This window comes from Podarcis gaigeae (assembly GCF_964106915.1).
Source record: "Podarcis gaigeae genome assembly, chromosome: 6".
Classification (NCBI taxonomy): domain Eukaryota; kingdom Metazoa; phylum Chordata; class Lepidosauria; order Squamata; family Lacertidae; genus Podarcis; species Podarcis gaigeae.
Window position 1 is genome coordinate 43,926,906 of NC_139682.1, and position 16,449 is coordinate 43,943,354.

At 39.9% G+C, this 16,449-nt stretch overlaps 1 protein-coding gene across 9 annotated transcripts in view; it reads right to left on the bottom strand.

Annotated features, from left to right (window-relative positions):
- The window catches only part of FOXP4 (forkhead box P4), a 155,271-nt gene that overhangs the window by 90,869 nt on the left and 47,953 nt on the right, over positions 1–16,449 (bottom strand). Inside the window, exon 1 of one of the 9 annotated variants that reach the window (XM_083744985.1) lies at positions 12,429–12,619. The exons of the other annotated variants lie outside the window; for them this stretch is intronic. Coding sequence (XP_083601111.1) covers positions 12,429–12,461 — 33 coding nt within the window. The 5' untranslated portion in view covers positions 12,462–12,619. Of the gene's footprint in view, positions 1–12,428; positions 12,620–16,449 lie in introns of those variants that run through there. 9 annotated transcript variants of the gene reach the window in all.

Here is a 16,449-nt window from a genome sequence, read left to right on the forward strand (position 1 = left end):
TAGGAAAAAATGACATGGCCTTACAGTCTCACACTGGGGTCTCCCTGTAACAACTATGCAGCTCACCCACAGAAGGCTATACAATCAGGAATGGGAGAAAAATGAGCGGGGGGGGGGGGACAAAAACACAACTAGGACACAGCAGTATACATGGCTCCACTTTTCAAACAGCAAATTCCAACACAGTAGAGACACTTCTCCATAATTATTTTAAAGTCAACATGCTAGTCATATGTACTGGTAGCCAACATTTTTTTTTATAGGCAGCATACAATTTTCCAACCACCTGATAATACAGAAACTAGTAGTTTGCTCTCAATCCATTTAAAAGGAAAGCTCACCCCCACTACTACCATGAAATAGGTAGAAACAGGCATGTGCCTTCAGTTCCAGAACCTAATTGCCTGGTTATTTGGAAAAGTTTGGATTTTCTCATAAATGTTTAAATGAATTATAATTTTATACCTCTCTCCTAAACTGAAAGTAAGAACAAATGAAATTCTTTAAGAACCATTTGGTCTGGAACAGGTTACCAGATAGGGCTGCCTTCTGATTTGTGTTGGAACCACTGATTGCATGTGCAATCAGATGGAAGAGGGCGATTTGTGGTTTTGTTCATTATCAAGTATAATTTAAATTAGCTTTATACATGGATGTGTTATTATTATTCATTAGTAGACCTGAAACATCCAAAGCCGAATTAATAAAGAGTAATTAATAGCTTGGGTAGACTATTCAGGAGATACAAGTAATTGGGCAAAATCTGAATTAATACCAGTGGGCAATTGCAGACAACTTACTTTGTATACTAACTGGTGATTTTGTCGGTGCCCAGAGGTCTTAACATAGCTAGGTATTTTGGTTCCAGGAGATATTCATCAAACAATTATACTGAATTTGAATCGGTTGATAAAGGTTTTCCAGTGATTTGGAACAATGAGCCTCACTCAAATTTAATATTTGGGGTTAGGTTAATGCACTTTAGATGAATATTTTGTCATGGATAATAAATATACTTTATGGTGTTTCGTTGCATAATCTCCAAGTATCTTTTCAAAGGACTAATGACATATTTCAGAAGTTTACGTAGGATAATTCTACACTACATTTTTCACTTAAGAGAATGCAGCTGCCAATATTGGAAGGAGGCAGATATTAGTTTACATGACAGGGCATATTTGTCAGCATGTACAAAAGATTGGCATATTTTTTTCCTTCCTTGAATTCCCCAGCTTGGGCAATTTTAGAGATGGCTTATTTGGCGCCCTTATTTAGATGGTTAGTGCTGGGGTCTAGGTTTCATAAAAGGAAAGATTCTATGCCACCTAACAGAAAACTAAACTTGTAAACTGTTGTTTATAAGTGTTACAAGGTTTTTTTTGGGGGGGGGGGTCAGACTCCTCTGATCCCTTGATCCAGTAACTGTTTAAAGCTAATCAAGCCTTCTAATTCCAGGGAATAACCAAACTAGCTTCCTGGTGAGGTGGTGGAGGATTAAAGGGCTCAGTGTGAGACAGCAAATGGGCGGGGGCCCCTTCTCAACAGAAAAAGCCAGAGTTGAGAGCAGAGTTTACCAGTGATGTGACCTAAAAGTAAAGCAGCAAGCTAGAAAGAGCCATGTCTAATTTCTGCTGGAATCCAAGGCTGTGGGCAATGGGGTGTTAATGCAGTGAACCCCTCCATCATAGGCTCAGGTTGTATATATGTGTAAATAAACCATAAATCATAAAGACACCACAGTCTCCACTGTCCCTCATTCTAAAAGGAAACACACAACCCTGGGTAAGCACCTGCAACCCGTAGAATCTCACCTGGCTTAGGAGGGGAGGGAAGGAAGTCAATAAATGTATGGTATAATAAAATATGTTTAATTTATAATGTAAAATTTGAAAAATTAATACAAATTCTATTTAAAAAATGGAATCTCACAAAGCTTGGAAACTGGTGTGGAGTGGATCAATAAGCTCAAGAACTCAGGGAATCATGCAGCCCAAACAATGAAAATTTGCTTTAGAGTCTGTATGGAAAATTTCCTTAGACTTGAAATTGAGACTGATCTAGCAAAAAATAATATTTGAGTATATTAGACTCCACAACATTTGTATAGGAAAGCACTGTCTAATGAAGGAAGATGTTGGAGGTATAATGCCCCATACCTGTTTTAAGGACTAAATTCTATCCTTTTAGCCCCTCCTACTACAAGTATTCAATACACAAAGCACCTTGGGTCCCAGAGCAATGATTATGCCATTTATTTCCTTTATTAGCCTAACAAAAAAAAACTATTATAAAATTGAACCTGATCAATAAACATGAAACAAACTTGCTGGTAAAGATTTCTGTAGATAAAAGCACAAACAGACAAAGGGCTAGGCATGGGGATGTAGGTTTTAACAAGGAATGAAAAATTAGCGGAATGCAAATAATCAGTAAAAGAATATGGAAATGATAAGCAAGAGCTAGAAAATGAACGTATCTGAAGATAAGAGAACCTTCAATGCAAAGATGGAAAAAGGTAACAAGTGAAGCTAAATATATATTCAGAAACATGATCATACTGTATTTGCATGCAGAAAAAATAAGATGGGCAATAGATCCCCCCCCCAAAAAAATATTCTACATCAGAGTAACCCCATTGACTTCAATTTATCTACTCTGAGTATGGCCAACACTGGATAATACACTCAAAAGGTTGAAGCAATGATCAACTAAAACAATAAGCAAAGCGGGACAAAATAATGGAACCAAGCATGGGCATAGATAACAAGAAAATGTTATTAAAATTGTTGTTTTCTGACAACTGACAATTACAAGACTAATGTTGACATCTGAGAGGAAAGAAGGAATTGGAAGAGAACATTTGTTTATTAGTTTGTTTATAATCATTTATAGTCCACTCTTCTTCCCCAATGATCCCTAAGATCTCTATCTTGAGGAGAAGAAGTAGTAATGACATGATCAATAGATAAAGAAATGGAAAGAGAAGAGTCCAGAGGAAAAATATGATATTCTCTTTGAAAGATTTGGCTTCAGAGAATGAGAAAGCCATGAGGAAATAAAAAGACAAGATGAAAAATTAACAAAAGAAAAGATCAGAGACAGAAAGTAACACAACATTGTCACCATGAACATGATTATTATAACTAAAAAATAAGACATGGACAAGAATAAAAAGCAAGGTGATTAAAACAGAACATTTAAATACACTGGTAGACAGAGGAAGAGGACAAGGAAACAAAAGAACCATTAATGGAAATGTGGCAAGTATGGTTAGATAGATAAGACAAAAATGAAGAGAATGACCAACAGTATTGAAAGTAGAGGACAGAACAAGAAGAACACGGACAGATCAAGATGAATAGACTATTAGCACTCTTCACTTGACTGATAATTAAATAAAGTAAAAGTAGCTTCTGTTGGGTGGTAAGAACAAACAAAAAACTGATGAAGATCAAATAGAGTTAGGTAAAAGAAAAACCAACAAATGAAAGAAAACATATTCAACCAGTTTAGAAATAAAGAAAATAAGATAAATTAGATGATTGTCAACAGGCAATCATCAGTTTGTGCTAAGGGAAAGCTTGCCAAAACATTACAAAAATATAGGTAATGGTAAGATCTCCAAAAACCTTTTTAAGGGAAAAAGACAAAACAGGAATAAAAGAACCAGAGGTCTTTTTTGGATGAAGACAAACAGAAAGACCATTCAAAGAAACAGGGGATAAAGGAAAAAGGAGGCAGCAGAGAATTTCCAAAAAGAAAGGGCAAAAGAAGCAAATGCCATAAATATCAGGAATAAACAGCAGTTGATTTATATCACAAAAAAATGACCAAGAATCTGAGGAGCTGAGTGAAAGAAGAAAAAAGGTGGAGCAATAATTTAACAACTGAAGAGAGACAATGAGCATTGTGGAAAAATCAGTTTTGAATATTGCCTAACGGGAAAAGGGTGAGCATTAAGTCTAGACTTCTTAAAAACCAGTGTGCTCAGGACCTGTGCCATAAATGTGCAAGTTGTCTAATATATGAATGAAGAGACTGGAAGTAAGAAGTAAGCCAAGGCTGAGAAAGAAAGGATTATGAGACCAGGCAGAAGAATAAATTATAGTAGAAAGAACAGAGCTAAATAGTGAAACAGCCTTATTAGGAGAAGATGAAGAGAGAGAAAACCGGAGGTAATTGCAAAGAAATCCTTCAAGAGAAGGGTTTCATCTAGGATCACAGAGTAGAATCAAGGAGGAGAGTAAAAGCAAGCAAGTGGTGATCAGAAATAAAGAATGAAAAGATCAACTAGGTTACTCTACTAGGAGAGATGACAGAACATAGTGCACTACCCCTTCCTCTGCCTTTCAGTACCAAAAGTTAGAGATGCAGGATACTTCCTGGTAGGGGCTTAAGAATGTTAATGGTTGACAAGAGTTTCATAGGGATGCCATGAAGAGGATGGTCAGATCATGAGAAGGATTTAGAAGAGCTTGGAGTGATGGATGATCCTGGATGATCTTGAATGGGAGGGGGGTCCTAGCAGATTAGGGGAGGTGAAGTCAGAACCCCAAGAAGTGTCTGGAGGGATCAAGTGGGTTGGCAGCGGAGTATTCAATCCCCTGACATCAGACATCCCTAGCCAGATACTGCTGTTGTGGAGCTGTCTTTGGACTCTCCTGTCACTTTTTTAAATATTTTATTTTCTATTTTTATAACAATAATTTTCATACATATTCAATCCAAATTTACTTGATTGACCTCCCCCCCTCGTTTCCATTTCCCACCTTTATTTCCCTTGCATCTAGTCATTTTTCCACAGAATTTCAAATTCTTTTTCATATCCTAATTCTATTTTCAGTTCATAAATGTTACAACAATCCTGCTAATGTTTCCACATTTTTACGGTGTTTTTTAAAGCAATCTATTAAAAAAATTCCATTCTTGATTAATTTTTTCCTCATCTTGGTACCTGACCTTCACAGTTAATTTAGCCATTTCGGCATAGTCTATCATCTTAGTCATCCATTCTTCTTTCGTTGGAACGTTCTCTTCTTTACACTTCTGGGCAAGCAGCATTCTGGCAGCTGTGGTTGCATACATAAATAATCTCTTTTGCTTCTTTGGCATTTCATCTCCTAATATTCCTAGCAGAATGGCCTCTGGTTTTTTGACAAATATATTTGTAAACATTTTTTTCATTTCATTATATATCATTTCCCAGAAGCCCTTTACCTTTTTGCATGTCCACCACATACAAAAAAATGTACCTTCTTTATCTTTACATTTCCAACATAAATTAGACGAATTTTTATACATCTTAACAAGTTTAACCGGCGTTAAATATCATCTGTACATCTTTTTCATATAATTTTCTTTTAGTGAACTGCATGCCTTGAATTTAAATTGCAAATGGGTCACTAGCAATATATTGTTGTTTTTTTTTAATTTTCCATTTTTTTCTAGAAAGGGTAAATCCAGATTAAAAGTTTGGGGGTGGGGTATGGATGCTACGGGACGCAGGTGGCGCTGTGGGTTAAAGCCTCAGCGCCTAGGATTTGCCGATCGAAAGGTCGGCGGTTCGAATCCCTGCGGCGGGGTGCGCGCCCGCTGCTCGGTCCCAGCGCCTGCCAACCTAGCAGTTCGAAAGCACCTCCGGGTGCAAGTAGATAAATAGGGACCGCTTACCAGCGGGAAGGTAAACGGCGTTTCCGTGTGCGGCTCTGGCTCGCCAGAGCAGCGATGTCACGCTGGCCACGTGACCCAGAAGTGTCTCCGGACAGCGCTGGCCCCTGGCCTCTTAAGTGAGATGGGCGCACAACCCCAGAGTCTGTCAAGACTGGCCCGTATGGGCAGGGGTACCTTTACCTTTACCTTTTATGGATGCTACAGATGCCATGAAGACCTTGCGAGGGGGGCATGCATGAGGAACACCCATCCCACAACAAACATCCACTTAGATTTGATTCTATTATCCCACCGCCATCAAGAAAAAGCAATCCTAGCATAAACAGTTATTACGTCTTAGAACTGTAAAAGTCAGCTAGGGACTAGGGCTAAGGTTTGCTACATGGCTGTATCCATGAAAAAAGATGGAGCCTTTCACAAGGAAAAAAACAGGCAAAAGGAACCGCCATATTCATATTACTCTACAAATTCTCAGTGGATAACCTGAAATAACATCCCCCAAAGACACAGAAAGAGAAGATTGTAACAGGGAATTCAGTTTTGGTATGCAATTGTGGACTGGCACTTTCATCTAAAGACAGAATGTAAGAGACACTGAAGACTCAACAAGCTACTGAAGAGAGATTTTTCCTTGAAAAGAGAATCTGATAAACTTCTGAGAAAGATAATCAACCCAAATGTTCTGGGTATTTTAATTCTTTTATTTTAAATATTTTTATTTGATGAGGACATTTTGCAATATCATTTTGGGTCTTTGCCTTTTCTTTTGCTTCCCCTTGATTTTGTTTTTCCTAAGAGGAATATTAGCAACAATTCAAAGCCACTTGGCAATTGTGTTAGCCCTTTGGCATCTTCTTAGGATGAAATAAGATGCTCCCCTATGAGAGTATTCTGGCTGACATACAAATACTTTTCTTTAGATTTTTAACCCACATAATTCACAGAGGCTTAAAATCACATTTTTAAAATGAATTTCAAAAAATAGTTGTTTAAAACTATAAACTGTGTTAAAGACAAACATGTTACCCGATATTGCCACCAAATCCCTGACAGTTACATGTTTGCCCAAATAAGAAGGTCTTGTTTTGATGCTTCTATACTCTGGTTTAATCAACTATCTGAAGGAAGAGAGTTCTAGAGTAGCTATCAGAAAACCCCATTTGTACATCTTCATCATGTGTACACAATGCATTAAAAAAACAAATCTAGTGGTCAAGTCGGCTGACAATAGCAAACATGACAGAACAGATGGGAAGAACAGCTGGGCTGAGAACTAGGAGACTCTGGCTCTGTGAATGGCTGCACCATATGATATAGCACCCAGATTACAAGATGGAGCATCTCCCTAGATAGTAAATGGCTTTTGGATACTGGAGTGGCTGCCTACCAAGCATGGCCACTGACAGTCCTCATCAAACAAGGCTAAAATAAGGCCTCCTGTACAGGCTGGGACTTTGCCTGGGCAACTCAATTATTCCTTTGCTTCTGGCTCTTGACTTGTGCTCTGGTTTAGACATCCCAGGTCTGTTCCTTAGCTCTTGGCCCCCACTCAACAGTTGCCTAATGATCAGCTCAGATGTGAAGCTATCAACCAGAATTATCCACTGTTCCAATCATTCCATCTTAGCAAGCATTTCTGCTTCCTAAAATGAATTATTACCTCTCTCCTCCCCCTGGTACACTGTTCTGGAGGATCTCCCAACGCCCCCCACAAACCAATTTCAGGGGGTGCACAGGGGGATTAGTGGGAAGGAGGCCCACTGCACAAGTGGAAGTCTTTGCACTGGGCTCCTGCTGATGGGGCTAAATTCAACCCATTCTACTCTTAATATTATATAGTGGCCCAGTTCACATGTCAAATTAAGCCATGGTTAAAATATAGTTAAAAACATTGACCAGGAAATAAGAGAGTCTGGCTTGACATGACATCTGATCTGGGGCTTGCTGCTTGTTTTCCAAAACGAACCATGAGCAGTATGCCAAGAACAAGGTTCAGTTACTGCTCATGATTTATCTGGAAAGAAACAAACCCGTAAGTCAAGGTTCTGGTGTCAAGGCAAACTCTTGTCTAGTTTCTTCCACGGTGCAGCACCAGGATTGGAGCAAGAACTTTACAACACTGTATACCAGCTTGCTGCTTGTTCATGTTAAAACCACAGCTTGTTCCAAACTATGGTTAATATGATGTGTGAGCCAAGCCACAAAGGAGAAAGAGAAAGCATGAATACATGCATGTGTGATGTCCTGCTGAAAATATATTTAATGAAGCGTTCACTTAAATGGTTTATATTATGTACTGTATATTAATATTAAGAATCAAAAATGCACCAAGAACGTAGAGCCTTGGATGAGTTTCAGTTTGGAAAATGAAAAGTGTTTTCATTTCAAAAACACTAACCTGAGTTCTGTATTATTTTCAAAATCTTCCCCACCCTGCCCAATTTTAATCCACACCAACCAGCTGCATTTCTGGGAGAAGAATTTGAGCTTTGGGAGCTTACTGACTTTTTCAAAGTGAATTTTAGTTCCGACTTCTGCTCTGGGTTCTAAGCCAATGTAGTGTGGATCCAAGTATTCGGCTCAGTGGTTGTTTCTGTCTCTATTTCTTTAGGTCTGATTTTCAGCTGCTACTTTATGGCTTAGCTGCAAATATCCAGAACAACAAAGCCTGCAAAAAGGGTTGTGTGTGTACACATCTAGCAACAAAGAAAGTCTACAATTAATTCCAGGTGCACATGGGCACTAAGAAAATCTTGTCAGGATCAGATCTCAAGAAGAAATAGGAGCTGCTGCTGTGAAGCATCCCACACTTTAGAAGTTTGAAGATCATCACCCTCTTAGGCAATGAATCAGCAGACCTGTTGCTGTCTACTTCAAAATGTTATAGGGAGGTAGTTGAAAAGAGATATATTCCCTCCAACTTTTCAGCTGACCAAAATAGTGGCCAGACTTAAGAGTTGTGGTCATGTTGGGTAATACTTTCCCCCACATGATAGGTGAGCAGCTGCTTCTCAAATTGTACAATGAACCTAGACATCTTTCCCTCAAAGAAGCACTTCTAAGGAAATTGCATTTTCCTGCCCTTTAAAATGCAAGGATTTTGTCACTGAAAAAATGCAGTTTTGCTCCAGCTTTTCCTTAATGTGATAGTTATTGCAATTAGAGGTTTGGTTGTGCAAGAATACCTACTGGCCAGTACCACTAACAATACTGCTTACCTCAAAACCACTCCAATGCAAATACTTTACAACCAATTATATTTATTTTATTTCTTTGCTTTGGGGGAAAAAGTGTCTTTAGAGACAAAGCAACTTTCTGCTATACTATGAAAATGTAAAGGTTTTCGAGGTGAGTAAGGCTAATCCCTCCTCAGATCAATGCACAGGAATAATTTCATGAACATTTTCAACCACCACCCCATTTCTCCCCTTTTGTTCTCTGAAAGCAGAAGCTTTGATGTACTAGAGCGGACTGCCCTGGATGCAGGCAGGATGCCTCTAGGAAGATTGCCCAATGCAAGAGACGAACACCTGGAGGAACGTGACACGAAATCAGCCAAAAGTAAGAGCAAGATGAGCTTAATTAAGTTTTCTGGCATCTGCTTTTATCTTAAAATATTGTAATAATAGCATAATGTATTGCACAAATATATTTAACTCTCTCTCTCTCCACACACACACACACACCTGCAAAAAAAGGTCTGTTCTTGTGTTGCCACCCTCTGGACCTCGATCATGTCACATACGCCATGTACCTTAACTCTCTCATCTTAGGGACTTGTTTTCATTTAACAGTTTAACATTTATGCAATGTATGAATGTCAAGAAATGGTTCCAAAAACTGTCCTGCGGGCTTACCTTGGGTGCTTAAAGCAAGAGGATGCCCAACCAGTACCAAGGTGTTTTTGAATACCATTTTTGAAAACTTACAGAATTCTCCACTCCCTGTAATCAGCACAAGTCCTAAATTTTGAAAGCAATAATATCTTATACTTCTGTATACACACAGTATTTTGGAGTTTGGATAAAGGAAAACATAGTAAACACTCCCTTGGGAGGCTTTTAACATTTATTGTTTAGTCTCCAGACCCCCTTTTCAGCAGCATATTCAAGCTTTTTTTCAGTAACAAACATGGTTATGAATTATTCTTTAAAGTGGAGGAACAGATTTTCATGACAACTAAATCCAAAGCTATAAAATATAGTAAAATCTGCAAACAAGTTATCAAAGCTGATAACATCATCTTAGTACTAACACCATTACTACTTTTGTAAGCTACTGAATTACGGTGTATAGAAAGTTTGTTTGGAATCACTTTAGAGGAAGATTTATAGGGCTTTATATAGAATTGGGAGGTGGGAAAAGAGCAAGTTCCTCGTTCAAACAGAAGCAGATTTTCATCAAGTGCCATACAAAGGCCAACGTTTAGTTTCATTTGTCCACCAGCCGTTATATTTCTGATAGTCACCTTTCATCAGCCACTCTAGATCCAGCCTGTGTTGGGGGAAACCAAGCACTCCACTTTCATTTCAGCATTGCACTTTAAATGAGATTCTTCTCTTCCAACTAGTATTTCCATTGCTTTCTAATTACTGTGTGTAAGGTTGCGGCGGGACTGTCAAGGACACTTACGGGATGATGCCCGTGAGATCACCGATGAGAAGAGACATATCTGCACCCCCATCACACTCATACAATTTTTAGATGGTATTTTCTTGTCTTCGTTTCGGCTACTGCCTCACTTCATTTTTACTAGCAATTCCTGGAATACATCTCTCTCTCTTTCCTATGTAGGGTTGGCATGCCAGTACGAAATACTGTCAAATGACTGCCAACTTGACTGCAGTCAAATATTCCATGAAGCCATGATGTTGACGATACACATATAATTGGTCTGCTATGTGTTGTATACAATTCCTTTTTAAAAAACTGACTTGAATTTTTTATTTTGATCTATTTGTTTTAAAGTGGAATTTTAGGCTGACCTTGGTGTTCCAAAATAAAAGCAAAAAAGGTTTGTTTCAGTGAACAATTAACATCAATAAAGATCTTATCTGACATTGGTTGCTCTCAGATAATATCCCAAGTCATGGTTTGGAGGACTGGGAATGAGACACATGCTCACACACTGCCTCTTCCTACTTCCGCTCAAGATCTCAGTTAAATACATTGCTTTCTTATTTAATCAAACTACAGCATGCCAGAAAGGCCACTGAACCACAGTGGCAAACCAGGATCACTTCACACCATTGCTTGCTATTTTGGATGTAGTGAAACACTATAGCATGATTAAACCAGGAAGCAATGTACTGTATTAAGTTGCATGCAAGGGGAGATGAGAATGTGCAAGCACATGGCTAATTTCTTATTTCCCAAACCATGGTTTGGAGTACTATCTGAATGTTAAAAGTTATGGTATGCCATTGATTGTAAAAAGTTGCAATTTTAAAAAACATTAGTATTATTGCTTCAGAAAAACAGCTACTCAAATTATAAAAGAAAGTATCAAAACTGTTGAGTATATATTTGCTGTTTGGGAATCAAGTTAATGCTTTACAGAGCAATCCAACCCCCACTTATGCCAAGCTGTGTGGGTATAGATTGAGCAGAGGCATCCCTCCGCTCAGCTCTCCCAGGTGAGTGGGCCTCTGAACAGACAAGAGATCTGCTGGTGATAGCCCTGCCAGGGGGTAGCCCCAAAATGGGGCATTCCAAGGGGTGTGGTGGAAACAGACCAAAATCTGCTGGATCCCGAATTGGTCTTACAGCCATCACCAGCTGCCATCTAATCACTGTGCCAGTTTAGAGCATGTGCAGGCCTGGTTGTGTTACCCATCCCACCCTGCCCACTAAACACACATGTGAACAGGGCTGTGGTTGTGGGAGTGAGTTTGGACTGCACCCATAAAAATAAGTGACCGTTAGTTTGCCAACACCTGACCAATTGATGGATCAAGTCTTTTTTTCACCACTCAAATGTTCAACTCTACCCCATGCTCTCACTCATTTAATCTAGCCAACTTTGACACTGCTATTATGGAAGCACTGAGGGAAAGGGAAATGCTCATGAATCTTAAAATTTGATGGTCTATATTGGGTTGTTTTCTGAATTTGGATTACAGATTTTGTGGTTTTATATTCTGATTTAATCCTGTTAACCACCCTGAGACCTGCGGGTATAGGGTGGTTTATAATTTAATTATATAAATGAATAAATAATAGGTTGGTGTTTTTTTAAATGATGAGGCAGCACAAATACTAGACGAGATCTGATACACAATTAATGGAGAAGTATGCCATATGCAAACAACGACTTTGTTTTGGGAGAAAGTTGCAAAGGGTCAAGAAGGCAATAAATGAAACCCATGGGCTAACAGTTGGCAACCACTGGTTTAGACTACACTTTTTAATGTAACAACTGTAGGATTTTGTTAGGGCAAAGCGTGTAAAGTGAGTAGTAGAGCACAATCTTTTCATACGCAAGGTTCCCAGATGCAATACTGGGCCTCGTCGACCTTTTTTTTTTAGGGTTTTGGTATCAGGTAATGGGGAAGACCTCTGCCTGAGATCCTGGAGAGCTGCTGCTGTAGCCACCAGACCGTGAATATAATCACGCAAGTGGGAGAAAAGCAATAAGGCCCCCAAAGGGTTAATCTCTCCTCCAGATGTTCTCAGCAGTGGCTCCCCAGGAAGTCAAGAGCAGTCAATGTGCAGTATGGCTCAGAGGATTCTTCTTCCCCTCCTCAATCCTGTCTTACCAAGTAGGTTGGAGGGTTTTTTTTTTCCCCCATCACACTGCCTTGGTCTCTGTAATGCTCCCTCTTTCCAAGGATTAAAGAGGATCTGAACTTGGAAGGTGGGGTTCTGGTGGGGAGGACTTAGCCCAAGTTAAAAACTCATTAATGTGCAAAGACTAGAGCTCTTTTGAATCTCGTTACAGGATGTTAACACACTGGAGGTCTCTTGATGTTCCCACAGCAACCACTGTGGGAGTTCCCAGACGCTAGGCAACCCTCCCATGACCCTGGCTGACCTTTCCCCTTCTATGACCCTTGCCACAATGTAAGCGCGCGCTATTGAATCCCAGGACGTTTTTCAGCTGGGCCCCACCATTGAAACCTAAGGATTTCCCCCTAACACCATCAAATTTGCTAGAGAAAGATGGGAAGTGATCCCTCCATTCTTTCCACTCTCTTCAGAAAGAGTCTGCGGAAGCCTCACTGGAAGTTGTTTCTAATAGTCTACTCCTTGGAAGGAGGTGGGAGTTGTTCTCCCCATTCCCCCAGTGCACGTTCAGAGCAGCAAAATTACAATACAGCAACTGCGTGTTTACTGTAGGCTAAAGCAGCTTTCAGACTACAGATATACAGACCCTTCTGAGCTAAAGCATGAGTGGGAATATAAATAGACACTCCCAAGACTGCTTTGAAAATGAACACATTTCAGAATGAACCACAGAGCATTTTGCTGGAGCCACATTTCAAGATCCAGGCTACCTAGAATCAAGGGCGCTTGACCCACAAAATTTTACTGATTCTTAAATTGCTGTTTTACTGGATCATACAGAGAGCTCAAATGGATCACAACCCCCCCCCCCTTCCATCTCCCAAAAGAAGACATTGATCAGGTCACAGCCGCAACACATATGCCCATATTGACTGCACTAGGAAAGTTTTACGGATACGTGGGTTGATATTTCCTATTCTGGCAACCTGTTCCAAAACACACCCTATGAAGACTTGTACCCATAATTTGAAAAAAGAAAAAATAGCAATGTTATGGGTTATAACAAGGTTGAAGCTGGGCAGATGAAGCCTGGCCTATTTTAAGAGAATTAATTACCATGGCTTTGATCACCTCCATCACAGCTAGTTTTATTATCAGGATTTCAGTTCTTCCTAGTGCCGTTTCCATCTCCACAAGCAGTTCATTGGTGACCAGATTGCTTTTGTAGGCATCTGAAAAGTCTTTATCTATGGCATGACTACACACAGAAGCATTATCACACACAACACTTCTTTATGCCAGTACAGCCAACATGGTATTCTCCAGAAGTTTTTGGACTCGCAGCTCCCATCAGCCCACGCCAACATGGCCAATGGTCAGGGATAGTAAGAGTTGTAGTTCAACATCTGGATAGTAATACATTGACTATCCTTGCCTTATTGTATGTGTACAAATTGCACGTGAGTCACAGAATCACAGAACTGTAGAGTTTGAAGGGATCCCATGGGTCATCTAGTCCAACCGCCTGCAATGCATTCTCTGCATAAAGTTGTGCAACAAATGTGATAAGGACTGTTTAAAAAGCATTAGTGCTTCTGCATGAAGAATTATCACAGATATTTTGAGCAGTTGACAAAGGCAAGTGGCAACATCTATACCAAGACATATGCATGCAAGATCATTGACTATCATATGTATATTTCAATGCAACAGTATCAGTGTGCTTACAGAGCCAGAAGCGAAATATGACAATATTGTTATTGCTGGGTTGTTGTTGTTGTTTATATAAAACAACAACAACAAGTAGGTGCTGCAGAATGACTTTTCTTTTAAGTCCCTGGGTACAGGCTCACAACTGAATTAAAGACCGGACACATTACAGAGAAAAAGGAAGGAAAGTAAATGAAACTATAACGTGGCTGTTCTGTTTTCCTGACAGCAGCACACAGTGTTTAGTGTTTTCTCAGAGTCTGCCTTGTATCAAATTGGAAAGGGCAAGCTCCACAGGAGAAAGGTTACTTGGAGGTGGGGAGAAAGACAGGAACCCAAAAGAGCTGCAATACCCACAAACACTGGGAACATAGGGCTGGGAGGTTTGATTAATTGACCAACTTTCAAAGGATATAGAAGCATGACTGGGCGTTTAGGTTACTGTAGCACTTTATGTGTGATTCTTTTTCTTTGCATGGAAAAAGGTTCCCGCAGGGGCAATATGATCTATTAGGTAACAGGTCAAAGTTTGGGAGTTAGCCATGTATAACAAAACAAATCAAATCTACAAGGTCAAATCTTTGTTTCATAAGTTATTACTTCAGACATCTCGCAATAACCAAGTGTGCCTGTCAGAGCTCAGACTTGATACCCAGCTGCCAAATCATATGCTGGAGCTTCTGCTTTGCCCTCTGATAAATGGAGACCTTTCTGCGATACATAAAAGAAATAGCTCCAGGAACCACTGAACTTTCCAACACATCTGCATGCAGCACTCAAGGGATCTGCTTGCCCATCCCAGATTTCTTTCTTCAACCATCCTGAATTCAAGTTCGGCAACTCCTCTCTTCCTGACATCCTCCTCCCTTCTTCTAGCCTCAGGACCATACGCCGGCTGCAGGTCACACAGCCTCCTTGTTCCTTTCATCTCTATTTAAACAAGCTCTTCAGCTCTGCCCGTTGCATGGAAACAGACACTCCGTCTTGTTCAAAAGTGACGAGCGCTCTCTTGCCAGTGCTGTTTGTTTCAGTCTAAACTCCTGTCAGATGCCTGACTTCTGGCTCTCTCTGTTTATCTCCCTCTCCTTCTGTCACCTCATTACTCCACAGCCCAGCTCACGTTTCCAGGCCTTGTTTACCAAAAGCTCAGGAGTTGGGCACTTTGTCCGATGGGAAGAGGTGGAGAGAACATGTTATACCTGCACAGCAGCTGGAATAACCACAACAAAATCCTCTACTGTGATCCTCAAAATGTGTTCTTACAGTATGTGTACCATGAACAGATCTCTTCAGTGAAGCAACATTAGCAGGGTCCTGGGTTGCAGTTACTTTATAAAATATACCAACCTTAAGAGAACAAAAAATCCTTGAATTGACCAAGCAGAGGCCTCAAAACCAGGAATCTGACAGTTCTAATCTGAGCCTTATTGTTGTTTGGGCAAATCACTTTGAAAATGGCCGATGTGCTGCTGCCTTCCATGTGGAGTACAATCAGCAAAGGCTTATGTTGTTCTAGGTGTTTGGTCGTTTTGCAGTAACCCAATGACACTTGCATAGGAATCAGCATTCAAAATCATTACCTCCTTTGCCAAAGGATTAGAATACAGCATTGAGAAGGCACCTAGCTCATAGTGCAAGCCAGAGACTACACAACTTGGAGGGAAGGGCTGAGAGAGTTTGTTTCAAATAGGCCTGGGGGGGGGGGCACACAGCCAGAAGTATTCTGGAAAAGGGCTATTATATTTTTGCCCCAGACATCTCCAGAAAAACAAAAGCAGCTCAGTTAATCCCACAATGAACTCCATAAAAAGCATGTGGATGGAGCTGTAGAATTTCTATACAGACAGCACTGAATCATATAAAATCCTAGAAGCAAGCACTGTCTAGACATGCTTATTAAAGTCCACCTACTAGTCTGCGTTCATCAAACATGATCAGATCCAGGATGTCCATACTCAAACTTTGGGAGATGATTCATGAACGCAGGTAAATTAGAGAATGCTATCACCCAGAGCAAACTAAATGCATCTAGCATGTCAAAAGCAACTGTTCTGAAATGTGTAGTGCTGAACACCACATATACAAACACACTGTATTATATAAGTAGTTTCAACAAATACCCATAACACAGGATAAAGCAGGAGGTGTGTGTGTGTGTGTGTTGAGCTTTATATATACAAATGGCTTTTGACACAGAAAATACATGTCCAAAATCGCCCTAACAAAGACTAGCTATTATTCTAAAGCAGCAAGTTTTGATCTGTCTTTCCATATTTGATGGCATGGCATTAGCCATTTGCCCTCTAGAAGTAGTTCTTCATGACCAGTTTTATTACATTCTAG